The following is a 19,878-nucleotide window of genomic DNA, read 5'->3' as shown; positions in this document are numbered from 1 at the left end:
CACACACACAAACACGCCACACTGTCTAATCTATACGAGTTGAGCGTGACAGAAGTCCAGTTCAAACAGGGTCATTCCTGATCTCATCATTTTGGGATATTTGTTGATTCTTAAGGAGAAATCCATCTTTTTAAAACTTGGTGGAGGACATCTGTACAAACGAACCTGCTTCCATGTCACTTTACTGTAAACCTCAGTCGGTTAAGTCGCCAGTGTTTTGGGTTTGTATTGTGCTTTTCCATAACTGTGGTCAAAAGTGCCATCTGAAACTCTCAAAGTATTTCCAGCGTTTCAAACATTGTTCACATTTGTCAGAAGAAATTGAGTGCATTTAGGAGAGTGAGGCCACACTGAAATACCAACTTAGATTCTTCAAGGAGAATAAAAATTACAAGTTGTGAAGATTTAGAATTTTTAATTATCAATATTTAAAGTAAAGCATGTTGTACCAACAAACCTGACTTAGACTTTTGCTTCAACAAAAGTGATAACTGAGTATTTTTATCTGTAATTCATTAAAAAATTAGGAAGTTCTGTTTCAAATTGTTCTACAAATGCTTCTTTAGTTGTATGGCATGATGTGACAGTTTGAAAATGTTTCCAAGTTAGACGTTCTTATACAATATTTCTTTATAGATGTATTCCATTTCGAAGTTACTCATGTCAGAAATAATACAACTATTCTATTAGGAGCAATGACTTGCATGTGGTAACCGTGACAAACAGACATGTGCATAAAGATGAAACTTTAAGCCTCAGAAGCACGTTGGAATGCATTTTAGACTGAAATACATAAAATCAGTCAAAAACTAGTGGAACTGCAATTGTGGTCAATCTGCCTCCTAGTGACTGTGTAGAGGTACAACAATGTCTGTCAACGACACGCTCTCTGCTGAACTCTGTCAACTTCTACTTGCGTATCACACTTTTTCTGTTCTTAGACCCCAGTCATAATCCTGGCATGTTTATCAATACGCAGATGAAACTCCATGATGATACAAAGATGTGTATTTAAGATGCAGTTCACTTTGAAGAAGATGAGAACACAAGATGAACATGTGTTTGACAAACCCATCAGCCGGATTAAGAAAACGAAATAACAAAAGTGAAGGAAACCTTAAATCTATATATAAACTTTGATAGGAACCTGGATTTTCTGCTGTTTTTTGTGTTTGACAAGGGAAGAAAAATGTCCCCTTTGGGGCCAATGAACAAATCTTAAATCTGTCAAATGAACATTCATCAGTGCTATTAACAGAAAACACAATACGCTCCCCGGGGAGCCAGTGGAAGAGCAGCATTATCATAATTAGTGTTTTCATTTCAATGTGACATATTAATTGTAAGTGCGTCTATTAAATATATACATAAGTACGCTATACTGAGCAGCCTCTCGACCAAGATTTGAGTTTTAATACTCCATTATCAACATTTTTTTCTGATCCAGTTATGATCTTTTTATAAATTTGTCTTCATTGGTGTTTTGAAGATGTGAGTATGATATAACTTATTATTATACAATGCCGAGAAGCAATTCAATGAAAGAGTTGCTGGGACATCTTGTGGTCCAATAGGTGCAGTGCAGACCTCTGGTTATTCTCTTGTAAATGAAAGATAAAAATACTGTATTTTACACAATGGGTTACACAATTTGCCACATTCATTTGCAAATTGCGTCTTTGTGTTTTTTCAATTTTTGTGGCCACATCCCTCTTCATATATACTTAGTTACTGAAGATTTTGTACTTTTTTACTTAGTTGATATTCTTACTACATGTTTATTACTCATTTACTTATTTATATTACTTGTTGCTCTTGTTTTTTTACTCTGTATCGTGTGTGCACTCTCTGCTGCTGTGATCCTGTGAATTTCCCCATTGCAGGACTAACACAGGATTATTTGATTTTATCTTATTTTATGGTGCTATGATGTCATTTTAGCAAACATTCATTTTAACAATATTACTTTTACTGGTTGTGAATGCTTAAAGAGTCTTTGGCATATCTCTTCATTTCAGATGATCATCATTTCTTTTACTCCTGGTCTGATCACATTCATGTCCATGTTCTTATTTCCAGGGTAACTGTTGATCGTAAAGGCAGATTATTGTGTGCCTTGAATTTTTGAGCTCTATTTTACAAACCGTGTGTTGTTCTTTATTAAAGTGACAGTACTGCTGGGAATATTGTCATCTTAAATAACTTGATATCGACAAACGTCCTCAAATTAGAGTTAATTTATCATTCCGACTAAAAAGAACAAATGAATGAAACCGTTTCACAAAAGACAAATCAGATAGCACGTGAGATGTGCACGAGTACTGGGTGGGTCTGACGGACAGAGTGAAGAGCTGCATGTGATGGTGTTTGACTTTAGACACTGTAACTGAAACCATGACTCCTAAAACAGTACTGTCATATAATAATCATAATAAAACACTTTTGAGAAATCCTATCCTTTCCGGTGATATGTAAAGGGGCGTGGTTTCACTTGATTTACCTGTTCACTTGGACAACGGGAGGAAGACGGTAAGATAGCCTTCGATATTTTCTGTTGACCATCAAGACCTAACGTTACTTATCCCAGTACAGTTATTGCTTTAGGTTATTTTTCATTTAATGAACAGCATAAAATGCATCTGGACAAGTTGTGCGCATTGTTTGAACGATGCATACATCCAAGAGAAGTCGTTTCTGTAAGTCTGCATGCACGTGACTGTGTTGATGGTTGAGGATCACCTTAGATCTCGGGGTTTTGGATTGAATGGACATTGTTTGGACTGTTTCTCCCTCTTCGGCTCACCGCAGCCTGAACCACGTGATGTGAACTTCCTCGTTGACAGCAGCGCGTCACAGCCAGCAGAAGCGGTATGCGCGCTGTCTGTCTGTTTGAACACTGGAAGTGCTGCCGCTGTTGATTTGGGCTTATATGCGCTTGGTATGCGGAGGTTTTGGGATGCTTTGACTGCTTGTAACACTGTGGCTGCAGTACTCTGTTGAGTTGGAAAATAAAAACGCATTGCAGACAAAGTTGAGTTGATGAACTGTGCATGTTGAAACGTGCCAAAACGAGTGAGACAAATAAAATGGAGAGGCCGGGGTCAAGGTTACAACCAAGGCATGGGCTTACAACAGTACAGCTCGAAGGAGCGTCAGTCAAATGTACAAAAGAAGTAAAGGGCTCACACATGAAATGAAGGAGTAAATGAAAAAGGATGAAAATTCTAAGGAAATGTTACTCAGTTTTTTGAAAAGGCAGAAGCACATGAGTCATTGTATTGCATGTTAAAAGGAACTGGTTTGACCAACACAAACTGGCTTTTTGAAACTGGAGCGCCCTTTTCAACAAACAGGTCATGCAAGTGCACATTTAATGATTGCAAATTCAGACATTTCTCCCATTTCACTTGAGGAGTTGAATTAAAGGAGAAAATTCCCCACACTGATGCTCAACATGAAATGCATCCTCCCAGTCAAACATTAAGGTGACATCTGACATACAGGACAAAAGACAACCAACTGACAGGGTTTAAAATGTTGAGTCAAACAAAGTTCCTATATCTCAAGCTCCAATTTCAGTTGCATGTAGAAAACTGCTCAAGGATAAACAGGCCTTGGAACAACGGGAGGAGCAGCTAAGGAGAAAAGGGGGAGCTGCTGGAGGCAAACATTGCTGCCATCGTGGCCAAAATGAAGGTATAGGAGCCGCAAAGGGATCCTAAACCATCTGATGGCATGGACTCATACTTTGAGAAAGAACAACAGGGAAATCAAACTCTTAATGTCAACGCATGTACCACAACCACCAGTCATGCTTAAACCTGGACAAATCCCCAAAGCACCAAAGCACCAATAACAATAACAACTGCAGACTGAGCTGTAACTCAAATTCAGTCTCTCATCACAGCTCAGTTGACACTCCAGCAGGCATCCAGGTGTATGTATGACTTGTGGCTGTGTTACAAATGCTCTTTTCCTATATCATGTGTTTTATTCTCCTGTTTTCCTTTCTCAAAATATGACTCCATGCCATCAGTCGCTAGACAAGTTACGTTGAAGACCAGATCCCTTCGAGGCTCTTCTTCATTTTGGCCATGATGGCAGCAATGTTTTCCAACTGCTCCTTTTTCCTCCTTAGCGGTTCCTCCTGTTTATCCTCAAGCAGTTTCTGCTATACATTAAGAGCAGCCGATACAGGAGGTTTGAATGAAGGTTGGAGAAGTATTCAAAATAAACTGTGATCCATTCTATTATTGGAAAGTTTTGACTCAGACATAGAACCCAAATGTTTCTGTAGCTTATAATTCACACCATGTGTTGTTGTTTTTCATTCCATGTCACTATGTGAATGTAAACGTATGTGCATTTATAATGCATGTGATGAGTAAATGTGTGTTATGTTAACACAATATTTCAGTCACTTGAATCTTCATATGTAATGACTCCTCCATAAAGAATGCAAGAGTAGTTAAAACAAATAAAACTTTGGTCAAAGAAATAAATAGCCTACACATATTGAGGAGGAACCATGTAGGCCTATCGCCATGCTGGTATGAGGCTCACAGACTCGGTATGAAAGACCGCGCGAGCTCCTCCCGCACTCCCGTAATCGGATCTGTCGGTGAGGACGTGGCGTAGCGGAAAACCCGGAGAGACGCTGCCTGCGCAAACTCGCTGACACGACAGCAGCGCTCTGTTCTTCCACGTGGACCCCGTCATTGACCAAAACACTCCGGTCGCCGTGGCATCCGCGGGGAGCGCGCATTGCCGCCGCCGTTGCGCAGTGCAGACCGGTAGGCGCGAGCAGGGCGGTGCGAGCCAGAGGTGTTCCCCAGATGTGAACCATAAAGCGCAGACCTGCCCGAATTAATACGGTTTTATGTCCACACATCAACTATGCAGACAGGTAGGTGCATTATCACCGACTAGAGATTCAGAGTATCACAGCGTGTATTTATATATATTTATTTACATAACGTTACATATACACACCCTAATACGCGTGTAGTCAATATGCTAAACAAGGCTTTCACGCCACTACAAGCCATCCTTTTAATGTATTGTTATTTTAATACAGGGCTATATTGTCAAAGCATGAAAACCATATACGGTTCTCGGAGACCATCAGTGTTAAGAATGCGTGCTTGTGTTCAGGCTGTACTAATGCTGCTGCGAGTTCATGTGTGGCTGTGTGAGCCTCGCTTAGTTAGCATCGTTGCTACTCCTCATGGGAAGCTATGCTATATATATATATATATATATATATATATATATATATATATATATATATATATATATATAGCAGCGTACTGTAGACATCCCAGGCCAGCATTGTAGTCTATATATATATTAGGCATCTGCTTGTAACAATGGAGAGACATGGACATCTTCACTGACAGACTGTGTTGAGCTACAGCCTACATAGATGGAGAGGTTTTCATTAATTTACCATCTGTGTAACTTGTAAAGGCTGCAGGATTGCAGCACGTTATTGTATACAATGATTGGTTTTTATTTGCAGTGAGCAGGTGTTACGTGTAGATTAAACCATTTGGCACAGATAATAACACAATGACTACCAGGTTGTAGATGTATTTAAGCAGATACTGAAGCTGTGGCCGTGTGGAAATTCCACATTGTATTGCAACATGAAACCATCTCCTATGTCCCAGAGAGGGAGCAGGTCTATCTGTTTATTGTGTTGTTATTTTATTGTGTAAGTTACACACTGGTCATAATATTTCAGTAAATCTTGGACATTTGGGCCGATAGATTCATGATGGCATGTGACGTGAGGTTACAACATGGCTCTGTGCTTGTAGGTGTGTTCATGGAGTCTCACCTGGGCGGGTTGGTCCCATGTGTCCTGTCCATGTTCCTGTTAATACACTTGTGCCAGGCTGCACCAGGTGTCCCTGGGACACAAAGGTAACCTCGCCTCCGTACTCCCGAAGTTTTTACTCTTTCTTTTTTCACACATACCAAGACACATTTGTTTTTTGCCTTTCACTTCAATAAGCCCACTTTTTTTTTTAAGTCATGAGAAATTAATTTGCACAATAAACATGTCACCAAAGGCTGCAATATGAGAATGGACAATATTTACACATAGCATTGTATATTTGAAGCAGACCTTTTGCAAAACTTAGCAAATGAAATATGCTTCATGTACAATAGGATACACTTACAGCAAATTGAACAAACTTTGTTTCACCTGCTTCATTCACTTATTAGAGACAATACATTTAAATCAAGGCAATAATGACAAAAAGTAATACATTTTATTTTATATTTCAGGGAGGAATCGGTCGATGGCCGCGACCCTTCAGCAGCACTAGCCAATCCATTTGACTCCGGAGACCGCAGGTGAGGGACACGTGAGGATGCTGATGCTGTTGCTGCTGCTGTGACAGAAGCAGCTCATTTTAAACTATACATTTGCTCTGAATTGCTTTCTTGAGAGGAGAGGAGCGGATGTAGTCCCGAAGTAAAAAGCCTTTTCTTTTTCCCTTCAGTATGCGTAACTGTCGCACTCAAAATTCAGCTTGAAATCTTTTTCTCAAGAGGATGATAAAATATGTATTTCATGGAATGAAGGTATTTACTGTCATGCATTGTTTTACCAAACTCCTGTAGTAGTACTGTTCAACATGCAGTGTGCTTTAGTGGACTGTAGCTGCTGTCTGGTCGGTCTGTGGACTTTGGCTGCTGTGTTGTGCTAATGATGTGGCCTGCGCCATAAACCGATAAGATTACATGTGCAATAACACTTCATGCCTTATGTTGCAATTGACAGAGAAAATCTAGAATAGAATAATAGAATAGACATATTGCAAATACAACAGCTTATCCTTGGTATCTCGGCCCACATCTCTGTGAACTGACACCGAATGAATCACAGGTTGAATGTGTTCAGGAAACAAAATGAGACACAACCACTTTGTTGGCTTTTCGTGTCAAAGAGTTTGTCGTTGGTGACAATGTGGCTGCAACTTCTCTCCCCTGGCTGATAAGATTAATGGATGTGTTCGCTACTCTATCATCACATTAGCTTACGTCTTATGAGTGTATGACCACAACAAAGTTAGATTGGCACCTCCCTGCACTACACTACTTAATCTAAGGCCTGTGCACTTTAAGATTAGGTCAGAGAGATTGTGCAGAACAAGATAGATACCCCCTGAAAGCTCCTGAAACTTTGGTCAACAAGCACTTCCGCCTGAGCAGGATGGAGTGGTCTGAAATAGCACTGCTACTTTATACACCATCAACACAGAACAGCAGGGCGACTTACTACGTAGCATTGTTGCCTGGGTGTCTTCTTTCTATCTGCGGCATGTTCAATGTGATAGACTCCAGCTTTCCAAAGCAACTGAGCAAACTGTAAAATAGGATAGTGTTCCTTTAAACACAGTGCTTTTTGATGAGGTGTCACCTCCTCTTAGTGTCATGTGTTCAGACTTTTTCTATGTAGCCACAAATCCTGCTTAATTTGATCTTTCTCTTTTGTCTCTGAGTCTGATTGTGTTAAATCCTGGCTCCTAATGTTTTACTCTGTGCTGTGTATACCACAGATTGCTGCAAAGTTACATTCAATCAAGTCTGACGGATGGCCAAGGAGGACCAGAAATCAGCACCTGGGAGCAAGGTAGACATCTACACGTGCTGGTCCAACCCTTATATATGTCTGACACAGACCTGTCCCTTCGGCCATCATTACCAAATATAAAAAAACTCTAATTATACAGTCAGCTATTTACTGAAATACTGAACTATGTCTCAGGTTCTAATACAGTTGTGTTTGTGTGGAAACATTAGGTTAGTTTTGTACTGTACATCCTCTGCAGTTATACTTCAGCAGTATATCAAATATCTTTGGTGTTGAACATGTCTTCTCCTGCTTTTTGTCAGAGGTTTTCTTCCTGTTTGGTCTTTACGACTACGATCGCAGTGGGCTGCTGGATGGCTTGGAGGTGATGAAGCTTCTTTCAGACTATAACTCCTATCATACACCTGGGGCACACACCAATGAGCTGGTGAGGAGGAGTGGCTGTCTATTGCACATACCAAATACTTTCATACTTTTTGTCCTGTTTATCTGACCTGAGGTGTGTGTGTGTGTGGTGTTCTGACTCCAGGTGGTGTCAATGGTAGATTTTTTACTACAGAGTCAGGATCTAAACCAGGACGGCCTGTTGGGCCCATCCGAGCTGCTGTCTCCTCCATTACCTCACACACAGGTACTGTGCGTTTACACACTTGAATACTTTTTCCAATGTCACGGAATGATTGGCATTAAGTCACAACAGACAAAGTCCAATGAACATCATTTTTATATAAAAATATGAGAGAACAAATACATTTTAAACATGAATTTATTCGTAAAAACAACGACATAGTTGTTTGACAAAGCAATCCCAACTCAATGTCCATTTAGTAGCTTATTAAAATGTATGAAAACAATCCAAACTATTAATATATCAAATAGATGACTTGACAAAAATAGTTCGTGTACTTAGAGTGTGTATTTGTTTTGGTAAACTCTGTACTTTGTTTTTGTCATTAATCACATGTAAAGGTACATTGTAATACATTTTAATTGTACATGATTATACATGATGGTACGATCAGTTCTGATGTTTTACCATCAATTAACGTGTAGACAGAGGAAGTTTTACATTATAAATCTGTATTTCACTTTGGGTTACTGAGCTCTTTTATTCTCAGCCTCACTTGTGGCTGACTGCAGTAACAACTCACATTTTCCACCACAGGACTCCAGCAACAACAATGCACCTCACCAGGAGCAGCAGGTGGTAGCAGAGGAGAAGGCAGGAGCAGCAGAGGCGAGAGAGGAGTTGAAGACAGAAGAAGAGGAACTCATAAATCAAGAAGTGGATGAACAGCATGGACAACAAATCCCAGAAGCCCCAGCAGCAGAACATGGACAGCACCACAAAGTCCCTGTTCATCAGGGACAACCAGAGATGTGAATATATACACGCACATTGAGGTCCACATAATAATTTATTTTGAGTCAGCAGAAGACTGTTGAGTGAGTTAAAAATACCACTAAGAGGACCTCTTACTCTTCATCCCCACAAATCTGTCTCTTGACTAGAATTTTGAGATACTGATATCATTTTCATTTGACTGTTAAACACTAAGACGGTTGTTTAGTGAAAAGATTAATGTATTGAAAGTATTCCTGTTACTTTTGAAACCATTTTTCTACAACCAGTAACGACTGGTTTTATTTATGAATGCAAAGATTTCGATAACTGTAAAAGGGACGTAGGTCCTGAATTCAAAATGCAACATGACTGATGTTCGTGAAACAGAAGCCATCCTTAATGGAGATCAGTACATTGCAATATTTGTTTCCCAGCAAGTGGAACAGTTGATTATCTAATGTTAAATAATTCAAAAGCGTATGTGTATTTTCTTCAATTATATTTATTTAGCCTTTTCTTTTAGGCCTAAAAAAAAAAGCATATATTTTTAAAGTGTATTTCGTTTTCCTCTGTGGTTGTCTTCTGTACACCCTGATTGGCCTTATTGTGTCCGCCCCACTCTAGGATTAGGATTTGCTCCTAATAATTATGCACCAAGGGGCCCGTTGTATAAACTTACCAAATAAGCCAGGTTTATTTCGGTTAGTCTGACTCATTTTCAACTGACTCGGTTAAATAAAGAACATTCAACATTGTTCAAGCTCAGTTACTTTCAGTCTTCAGTTACTTTCTGAAACTAACTGGTCCGGGGCAGGCTCACTGGCGGGCTCGCTGGCGGGCTCGCTGGCGGGCTCAGCCTGAGCTGCTTCTTAACCAGAGTTCCTGTAACACACTGACCACTGAGCGATGATTTTAACTCTGATTTTCTGGAGTGATGCCATATTATTTGACTTTATTTACCACCATTAGTCATAAAGTAGAAAATCAACTTGGATAAATGATATGATAAAAAATGCCAACAAAGGCTTACATATGTGTTTAATTTTATGGCATGCGATATCAAACTTAACGTCATATGTAATTTGCCCCAATAGAATGATAATAGCCACAAAGAAAGCGAACAGCATTTGCAAAAAAACACATTGACCAGAAATGTATGGTTAGGGTTCTGCTCTTACAAACTGTTTGAATGTATTGGCCTAATATTTTATTAAGTTGGATCAGAATATTTTATTCCATTTTAATCTATGATTACTGTCATCTGATTTACCCCAAATGCACAAACCAACAACAACAAAGCCATGGAATTTAATTTGGTTTTCCTTGTGTATTACCTCAGCCTCGACAATGACTTCATCAATTTGAGTAAAATTTGGTTATTAAAAAAACCCACATATTATTATGCAATATCAGCGAACCCTTTACTTCTTTTGATGCACTTGTTTAAGATCCAGTCAGTATTTTATTTTGCTGAGCATTTTAATGTACCTGAATGAGTTGGGAACCATGGAATTACAGATCAATATTGTGCTCTTAATGTGTACTTAATGAGTTATAGCCGTCTACCATCAGTCTTTGGTGGTACAGACTTAAACATGTTCATCTTCTTATCAAGGTCAGGAATGCCCCATTAAGTTATTCACCATAACGTCATATTTAGTCTTTAACTCTAAACTTGAATTTGTTTACAGTATGAAAGCCAGGGTTTACTATTTGTTGTGATTTTGGTTGTTTACCATTTTTAGCCATTTATGCGTTTATATAGCTGGAAAAAATAAAGCAAACATTTCTTTGTCCCACTGCTTTTCATTCTGTCTGCCCTTTCTAAGATTTGTTGAATTTGTCGGAACCAGAATGTGCGTTCAAAAGATAAGGTGCCATACATCCTCTGAAAATACATCACGGCATCTCATATTACAGTCTGAAATTATTAATGAGTGATACTTGTAAGATGCTTTTGCTACAATGTTTGCCAATAAAATACAGATACTGATCTATTATATAGAATGTGATTTTTAAAAATTACAAATTTTCCATCTTGTCGTATTTGTATCGAAAAGTAGCATCTGCCATTCTGTCACAAGTTTGATGCGGACGCTTCGACTGTGCGCCGCTATGCGCTAGGCTCTGATGTCACATTGGTTTCCACAGTCATGTGACGAGGGCCAGCTAAATATGTCTACGGGCTGTTTTGGCACAAACATACAAAAGCAGTGAAAACATTTGGAAGTGAACCAGCCACCCACGTTTGTATTTATATTATTTTACCATTGATATTAGGATTGTTTGAAGGAATCGATTTCAGTTTTGATCCGCCCATCCCATAGTAATAATGTATTGTACAGACATCATTCATGATTCTTTTGATTTATGTTCTCATGATTAAATATGGTACGATAATGAATCTCTGTTTGAAACAGTCAGCAGCAGTTGTATTATTTGTGGTGCAGTTTAAACAGCACACGATGCACCTATCATGGTCATATCATCCGTCATATTACCAACTATCATGTTGCTCTTGCGTAGAATTATTAGTAACACGTAACTACACACTATGAAGCATTAGTTAAGTATGAGTAAACACTTAATTCATTCAGAAATACGGAAATAAAAAATGAAATGTGTCCAATGTTTTGTGAAGAAATGAAACAACCTTCATCACGGCGAGTTAAGATGTTGTGGGAAAAAAAAACAAGCCGTGACGTGAACAAGTACTCGTCTAGAAGACGACCGTGAGTTCAGACGACCAAGGAAGTCCTACTTGTCCAAAGTCTTGACAGCAGTGAACAATATCAATAAATGATGAGAAAGTATGAGAAAACAAACAAAGCAATGACCGCTTTATCGGCGTAGCATTTTATCTGAAGTGGCTCTGCATTGAATAGTTAACATGCATGAAACATTCAAACACAGCTTTGGAACATTGATGACATGACTTATCGAAAGCGTAGAGAAGTATATGATATTCATGTTCTCTATCCGAACATGAATGCATGTTGAAGTTTCATTTCACAGTAGAAACACGGCCCTTTACTCCAGTCTTCTGCGCAATCCTTCAATCACTGCGCAAGACAAAATCAGGAACAAAACCCCCCATAAGCCTTCAGTAATAGAAAGACTATTAACTATTCCCTTTTCACTAAACACCAAAACAGAATAAGGCTCATTTAAGTTCAGCAGAATCAAACCGCATTCAATCAGCACAGTGTCGATACAAAGAGGAAACATCTGAAGGGATTTCTTCAGTTCGTACTTGTTGGATTGTAACATGAATGAGTTCCTCAGTAAAAAGGGTCTTTGACGATTTAACGGTCTAATCAATTTTGTGTGGAGCAAATAACTGAAACTGGGTCTGTGATGGAATGTTTGACTTGTACAAAGTGAGAAAAATGGCATGATTCCCATTCAGTTTTTAAAAATAAGTGATTTCATCCCTGAAAACAGTGAAAGGGGAGTTGATGCCCAATCAGAGGCAGGGCCCCTTTTTCATGGAAGACACACGTAAGATGAACACCAATACATTTACTGTGTGGTCCAATATTTCACAGGTAAAGGGAATTCATGGTGAGAAACGCCATAGCTCCATGTCACGCTTACAATAACAAAACAACTAAAACTAGAGAGACGAATGTGTTCCACTTTATGCAGACATGAGAACTTGAGGTGGCCCACACCGTTATTTGGTCCTTAAAGAGCCGTAAAACAAGGAGATCTGACACAGACAAAAGTTTGACAAAGTAACAGAGAAGAGAGTGAAGGGAGAAACAGAAATAGCATGGAGGTAGAAAGGAAGTCTGACATCATATCCAGCCGTGGTCTCTTAATATCATTTTTGCACCGCAACGGACACACAGGAATGACAATCTTAAAACAAACACACCCAAACCACAATACACATATCTTAGGAAGGACAGGGGGCGATGACATCACTAGCTTACTACTTTAAACTTTGAGAATTGAATCGATGAGGGAAGAGGCAGGATAGAGACGGCTCATTGCCTTTTCATTAAGAAGGGTTCAGATCATGACACCGTTTACAACCGACAGGCAGTGGTGGAAGAACTATTTTGCAGTATTTGTACTCAAGTACAGTACTTGAGTAAATGTACAACGTAAGAATTACTTTCCACCACTGCTGCCAGGTTGAAACTGCATATGCTGCAAGGCATGTGTGGCAAAAGCCCCGTTTACTAGTTGGAGCTGTAGATCTTAAGGAGGTACCACCTGATGAACGTGCTCCCCAGAAGCAGAAGGTTCAGTATTTTCAGTAATTACCCAATTCTGGATACATTGTCTGCATAGTGGAGTCACTTGTTTGAAACGACAAAGATAATTTATCCGACAGCTTGAGGTGTAGCAGATTTGTCGGCTACTGACCTAAAACTTGATTTTTATGGACTTTATCCAAACCTCATCCCTCTTTATCGAATCCTGACTGAAGGCCAAGTCTTGTAAGGCCTGAGAGAAGTAGAGGAGTCTGATGACGGCTGACTTGGCAAAGATATTTGGTGTGTTAAATCAAAGCAGGGCAGAGTCTTTTTTTGGTGAAGTTTTGGTTCTAAACATCAAATAAACTGGATGCAAAAGTTCTTTGCGCTGAGCCCATATATTAAATATCTGGTGATTTACCTGATTCATAACCACTGCACTCCACCTTCCTACTCCTTCGAATGATACGTTTTCCTTATGGTCCACCTGGGATATGAGCTGGCAGAGCAATAGCCTGATACATTTCACAACCTGTACCCGCGTTTGCGTCACACCTAGATCACGTTTCCAGAGTCACCTTGTTGCTAACATGTAGTTAGCAATACACACAGATGGACCATATAGTGTACTTCTCTAGATCTGCAGCACCAGGCCAGCAGCTGAGACGTTGTCTCCTCCCCCTGCAGTTTGGTAAACCTCAGTGCACACCAGCACCGGTGCCACACAGATCTCGTAGTCCCCCTCGTCCCAGCAGCTGACCGGCCTGCTCTCCTGCAGAGGGATGCGCTGGCTGCCTTCCCGCTGGCTAATGGAGAAGGAGTCGTCCATGATGAGCCTCGCCTTACTGGGGTCAATGTCCTTAGAGCCACAGACATGGCGGTTAGCTGTGAGAGAGGCTTTGGCGACGGCCGACATGGTGTTCTTCCACTGGGATCCGCGCGTCACAATCATCGCCTGAAAGGCCAGCGTGTGGACATGGAGCCGAGTCAGCGGCTTAGCTTCAACACCATTTGTGTATCTTTCTGCGCTGCCATCCTTGGAGCGCTGGTTCACGATGCGATAGACCTCCCTCATCTGGTCGAGAACAGTAGCTACACGAGGGTTTGGGTCCGACAACACGGTGATGTTGGAGCCTTTAAGCAGGCTGAGCAGGTTGGGAAGCTCCTGTTCATTCATCCCTAAAGAGTCCGCCTGGAAAAGCAGAATCGGGATGAGTGATGAAACTAAAGACCAGCCTTTAACTGAACATCTTCTCATGCTGCCTTCAAATGGGATTGTGTTTACCGTGAATGCTTCGAGTTCACGAGTTGTGACGTGTTTGCTGAGGTTTTCAGAAATGGAGGTTCATTTTTGCTTGAGGATATTACGTCACCCGCCTGCTAGCTTGCTAAATTGTTAGCCTCTGTTGCTTCTGGACGCAGACAGGAACGTGAATACTGATGTTGCCTGAAAGCGATGTTCTTAAGACTTGAACCTCAAGCATATCGTGTACACGACTTCCCATGTCGTGAATAGGAGCTCTCAGGTTTTACTTGAAGGCAGCAATAAAAACAAACGGATGCCATAACGTTGCATTGAGTGCTATCTTCTTGAATTGTGATCAACGTGGCAAGTGTAGTTTATTATGAAGAAAAGCTGAACTACGGGTTGTGTCAGGTCGACGTGATACTCAGGTTATCTGACTGTTATGTTGCAGAGCTGAGAGGTAACTACCGGTACACTGGCCACAAAGTAGTTACTGGAGCGGCGAGAACATAGTTATGTTTTCTCACTTCTGAGTACTAGATGTGTTTGTATATATAAATTATAAAAACGATACAAATACAGTTTTTGTTGAGTTACAGACTGTTTTCTTTAGATATTTTTACTTATACGTATTATTATCTTGTACCTAACCACGTCACTCTATTTTTCTCAGATAAACATTTTGTTTTTTCACTCCTGTGTTTATGTAATTGTTCTAGTCCCCTTAATGTGAATTAATTTGTTAATTAATGTAACTGTTCAGTCATACTTACATGGGGAATGACATAGTGAAGTAGGTCTTCCATTATACTCTCTTCTACAAAACTGGCCATCTCAAAATGGACTCCAATCGTTGGAGACGAGGAGGACAGGAGGTCCGACAGGCGGGAGAAGAGAGCGTCCCGCTCACCTGGAATGATGAAATGAACAGGTGGGAAGAGAAGAGAAGAAATTCAGACAAAATGTAGTCAGACAATAAGGACTGAAGGAAACAAATAGGCTCTGGCACAATGCGTATCTCACTCAAGAACTCCTCGCTGCATTTTACAAATAAGTACGAGGCCTCGTCTAGCCTTCAAGCGTAACTCAAAATAGCAGAATTATTTCAAAAGATAGCTTTCTTCAATTCACATGATTTTCTAAAACCGGACAACTGTTCACTGTTCAGCACGCTCTCATTTCAGCAGTGCAACACAAAGCAGCAGACACTGCTGCTGGAGAGTTCAAACCAGCCACTAACAAAAAGGTTTGTCTCTTACCTGCCTGGAAGGGGAAGTTATCCATCATTTGCAGCCCACCCACCACCAGCAGATCTGGTTCGAAGTCTTTGAGTTTCTCCGCAAACTCTTCCATGGAGTCCAGGTAGGGGTTATGGTCGTCGCTGTGGACGATATATCTACAGAAACAAACACAGTCAGCTTCAAATATTGTAGAGGGTAAGAAGTTATATGCATGTACATACACGAATAGAACACTTCATACATGCAAGGTAGAAAAACACGTCTCTGCATTAAATAATCGTGCATACACAGTTCCCCTTAATGATCCCTAAAGATTCTATAAATATCTACCCAATGCTCAACTGATACGTACCTGTTGGCTCTACGTGAGGTATAGCGACCCCAGCTAGCACCAGATGGATACTCCAGGATCAGATGAATGTCTGGCTCGTCGACTATGTTACCTGCCACTGGACCGACACAGTTAGATTAGTACGGGGCCATGGAGGGGAAGGACACCCGGGGTGGTAAAAAGCATAGAAGGCAGAGGAGGTGGGTGTAGCAGTATGCGTGTACCTGTAATGTGCTGGGACAGGACATCAGTAAAATCGGGGCTGAAACTTCCCCCGAGCAAAATATCACATCCCTCGGTTGCCATGCGACTAGCCATTACTGGGGCATTGCCGCCTACCGCCCATCTGTTTCCAGGGAGGTCCCGGGACGCTTCCACCAGCTCACTGAATAGGGTATCGTTCCGAATAAAACGCCTGCAAGACAAAAACAAAAGCAAACTATCAGTGAAACGTCACTTATCTAAAACCTCGGCTTTTTGTCTTACATTGTAATTATTTTATGCAATTTGTAAAGCATATGAATTGCCACCGTTTATGAAATGTGCTGTATAAATAACAAGAGACCATCTTGCCATGGGATCAAACCAGCAAAACCCATAAAGTAGAGGGGCAATGGCCCGTTTGCCCCTCTTGCTGAGGCCCCGCCCATCGTAAATATACGTATAAATATATGTATAAATATACGTATAAATCTACACTTGGCAGAGACAAACAATCGTCTCTTCTGTTCTTTGCACATTAATTTTAATGGATTAAGAGCTTCAGCATTTTGGTCTTTACAATCCCAAATTTCACAAGAAAAAAGGAAAGACATGGAGGAAATACCGGTAACTCTAAATACAGAGCAGAAAAATACCTGTTTGTGTCAAACTGACATTTTTAGACATAATTTGTTATTCGTATTAACTCTCTTATGTATGTCCGGTATAAATAAACCACTAAAACAGTCATGGTGGCATACGAGTGTGTTTGTGACAGAGCATGTGACAGAGACGGGATGAGTCAGGAGCACAGCAGCCTGAGGCGTACGACAAAGGAAATGGTTTTATCTGGACTTCATGTTCACCTTCTGTCTTATTTACTTAGACATGTGAACAGAAAAACTCAGCTATCAAGTCATAGCATACAGAAGAATAAAGTATTTAACAATACCGGTATGTATGAGCACCTGTTCACACACGCATGTCTTTATATTACCGTACTGTGAATTCAGGATTTATTCACTAGACTGCAACTATATCTAATGGCCAGCTAATAGTCACACACACACACACACAACACTTACTCTGCAGCAGCTCCTGGTGCAAAGAAGTAGGCAAAGCTCTGAGCCAGCTGCAGCTCATTTTCTATGTAGTCGTGGTGTAGGGGCTGGTCTGTCGGAGGGAGGCCAATCTTATTAAGCAACGTGACCCCGTCCACTATCAGGTCAACACAACCACCAAAGCCTGTGGATGACGGAGAGCGGCAGTGAGATAAAGACAAAGGAGGAGACATTTGTGATAGAAAAGCACGCCCACAGGCAAGTATACCACTTCAAATGTGGGGTCAACGAGACGGCGCAGATAAAGAGACGGCCTCCACTGTGGCAGGTCAAATGATCCAACACTTCGATACAGTTTCGTTATATAGCTTTCATCTACAAACACGTCTGTCAAGTCTGTTGCTGCACAACAAACACACACACAGCCTACCTGTGTAGGCAACCTGTTAGAGAAGCTAAAAGGCAAAAGTTTGAGTTCACATTTGAATTAGATTTTAATATTTAACTCAGTCCGACAGCAGCTTGACTTCTAGCTGCTGTTTGCAGTTTTTCAATGCTCTTAACTAGACAGTGGCCATCTACAATGTTCTACTGACAATTTGCTGAAAATAAAGAAACAAGGACCAGTGTATATTTGGTTAAGTGGTCAGCACCAGTGGGGCATGATTATTGGGTTTTTGTTTGTATTCAGAATACGATTGAATAGAATGTTTTTGCTGTCCAACATTGTTCAGGGTTTGTGTGTTTTGTATGTAACCTGGCTGTAAGTTAATTTCCCTTTGAGACAATAAAGATACTTTGAACTTTTCAAACTGGATTTGATTCTGAATAACAACAATGAAACCGGTCTGACTGCGCAGCAGAGCATGTTGTTGAACTGTTTAAAGGTTGGACAGATACGGTGCTCACTTCTGTGATGCGATTGTAACGAGGCTCAAAGTACAAGCTTTAAGGTTTAGATCATGACAGTCAAGACACGGGTCACCTACGCCAATAATCTTGTTCGTCAGAAAACGACTGTGATGCTTTTTTTTTTTGTATAAGGTGGGGGTATGAGACTGTGGAGCTGTTGCCTTTACACCAACGTACACAAGACATAACCAGGGCTGGAAACTTAAGATTGTTTTTAACTGCAGCAACGGTGGTTGGTGCATTCCCACAAGTCTGCTTCACGATTTAAGCTGTATAGTTTAATCCTAGACAGATGTGCCATCTGTACTAGTGACATAAAGCAGACATTAGTTACTGTGGAGTAACATTTAAAAGTCGAAATAGTGGCACCACCGTGCCCTTATTTGCATACACTTCTCCCTGCTCCATGTTTGTTGATGGAGGGTCTCTGCACAGAACTGAACTGTGGACTTAGAGCTGATGATCGTGCCATCGTGGTCTCTCACTCCCTTTCTTAACCTCCTGTATTTTCCTCAACTACACTCCTCTGTGCTGTTTATCTGGTTTCAACATACAACTTCAGCTCAGATCTCGTTTTTTGGTCATTTAATGACAAACCTCCTGATATTAACAGGAGAAAAAGCTAACGTGTAACCTCGCTAGGTTAACTTAGGTTAACTTAGGTTAACTAGGCTTACTGATGTCAGCTCACAAAACAATGTTTTACTTGTTCTTTCTATAATCTCTATGAGGCCACAACCGTTTTATGTGAACGTGAAAACACCAACATCAGCCAATTAACGTTATACATGGTTAGCAATCCACTGGTATTGTTGTGTTAGCAAGTAGGAGCAATTAGGTTAATGCATTGAACTTTCTTTCATCTGGAGCAGCTTTCTTACATCAATAACATCTGATATGGAGGCCAATTATTTCGGACTTAGTCAATTATTAACCACCAAAACTACATAAGCACCTAAAATAGGGTTAGGCTAGGCTAACGTAAGCTAACACCACTTGCACTCACCGACAGCCACTTTGGGCTTGGCGACGTTATTCATGCCGACTTTCCCCTCAGCCCGGAGCAGAGAGGACAGGACGTTGTCCAGCCGGTCGTCCAGTCCTGCGTCATCAGGTGACCGAAACCAGACGGCCAGAATGACCACAAACAGGGACACGACAGGCCCGTATTTCATCCACGAAGATCTGCCTCCTTCCTCCATCGCTCGCCGTCTGACTAGCTACGGTGGCTCACCCTGCGAGTGAGGAACGAGACCTTCAAGCACGCTCGAGCAGCAGAGAGCCGTGCGGTGGGTTGTCCGTTTGTTTTGAGAGACAGCGTGTCCCGGAGGTAAATTAATTGGACGAATACTCCGCAGAATCGATTTAAAACATCTCCAGTTCAACCGTGTTTCAGACTACGTTATACATATTTTTGTAAAGGACGTTTCTTCAGTGTGTTTCGTCTTTTACTTAAGCACCGCTGTCCAGGCTGGATAATGGGTAGACGCCCGGGTGGAAAACAAACGACTTGTATTCTACTACGAAGGGGAGTGGTTGTTTTGCTGACAACAAGGCGGAAGTAGCAACGCTTGTTTGTTTTTTCTCTGAAGATTTTAACTTTAATGTTTTTGCATCTAAGCGTCGTTTCCCAGTTGGTCCACAAAGTAGAAAACGACGTTTCTAGTTTGGTTTTGCTTGCATAACAAAAGCAACATTGGTAACTGCTTTAGGATGAATATTTG

At 40.8% G+C, this 19,878-nt stretch overlaps 2 protein-coding genes across 2 annotated transcripts; one reads left to right on the top strand and one right to left on the bottom strand.

The window, feature by feature from the left end:
• Positions 1-4,747: 4,747 nt before the first annotated feature.
• Positions 4,748-10,952, top strand: cgref1 (cell growth regulator with EF-hand domain 1). The gene is made up of 7 exons (XM_079291501.1): positions 4,748-4,906; positions 5,823-5,928; positions 6,298-6,366; positions 7,575-7,648; positions 7,912-8,036; positions 8,139-8,240; positions 8,775-10,952. The coding sequence occupies exons 1-7, from the start codon at positions 4,897-4,899 to the stop codon at positions 8,991-8,993; spliced, it is 705 nt and encodes a 234-aa protein (XP_079147627.1). The 5' UTR covers positions 4,748-4,896; the 3' UTR covers positions 8,994-10,952.
• A 485-nt stretch (positions 10,953-11,437) lies between these two features.
• adpgk2 (ADP-dependent glucokinase 2) lies at positions 11,438-19,375 on the bottom strand. The gene is made up of 7 exons (XM_079291488.1): positions 19,161-19,375; positions 17,267-17,426; positions 16,205-16,395; positions 16,002-16,098; positions 15,668-15,804; positions 15,182-15,318; positions 11,438-14,354 (listed from the first exon to the last, which is right to left on the bottom strand). The coding sequence occupies exons 1-7, from the start codon at positions 19,354-19,356 to the stop codon at positions 13,797-13,799; spliced, it is 1,476 nt and encodes a 491-aa protein (XP_079147614.1). The 5' UTR covers positions 19,357-19,375; the 3' UTR covers positions 11,438-13,796.
• Positions 19,376-19,878: the final 503 nt, after the last annotated feature.

The sequence above is a fragment of the Melanostigma gelatinosum genome (assembly GCF_949748355.1).
Source record: "Melanostigma gelatinosum genome assembly, chromosome: 2".
NCBI lineage: Eukaryota > Metazoa > Chordata > Actinopteri > Perciformes > Zoarcidae > Melanostigma > Melanostigma gelatinosum.
The sequence above is the reverse complement of the archived record's forward strand: the minus strand, read 5'-3'. Positions and strand labels throughout refer to the sequence as shown.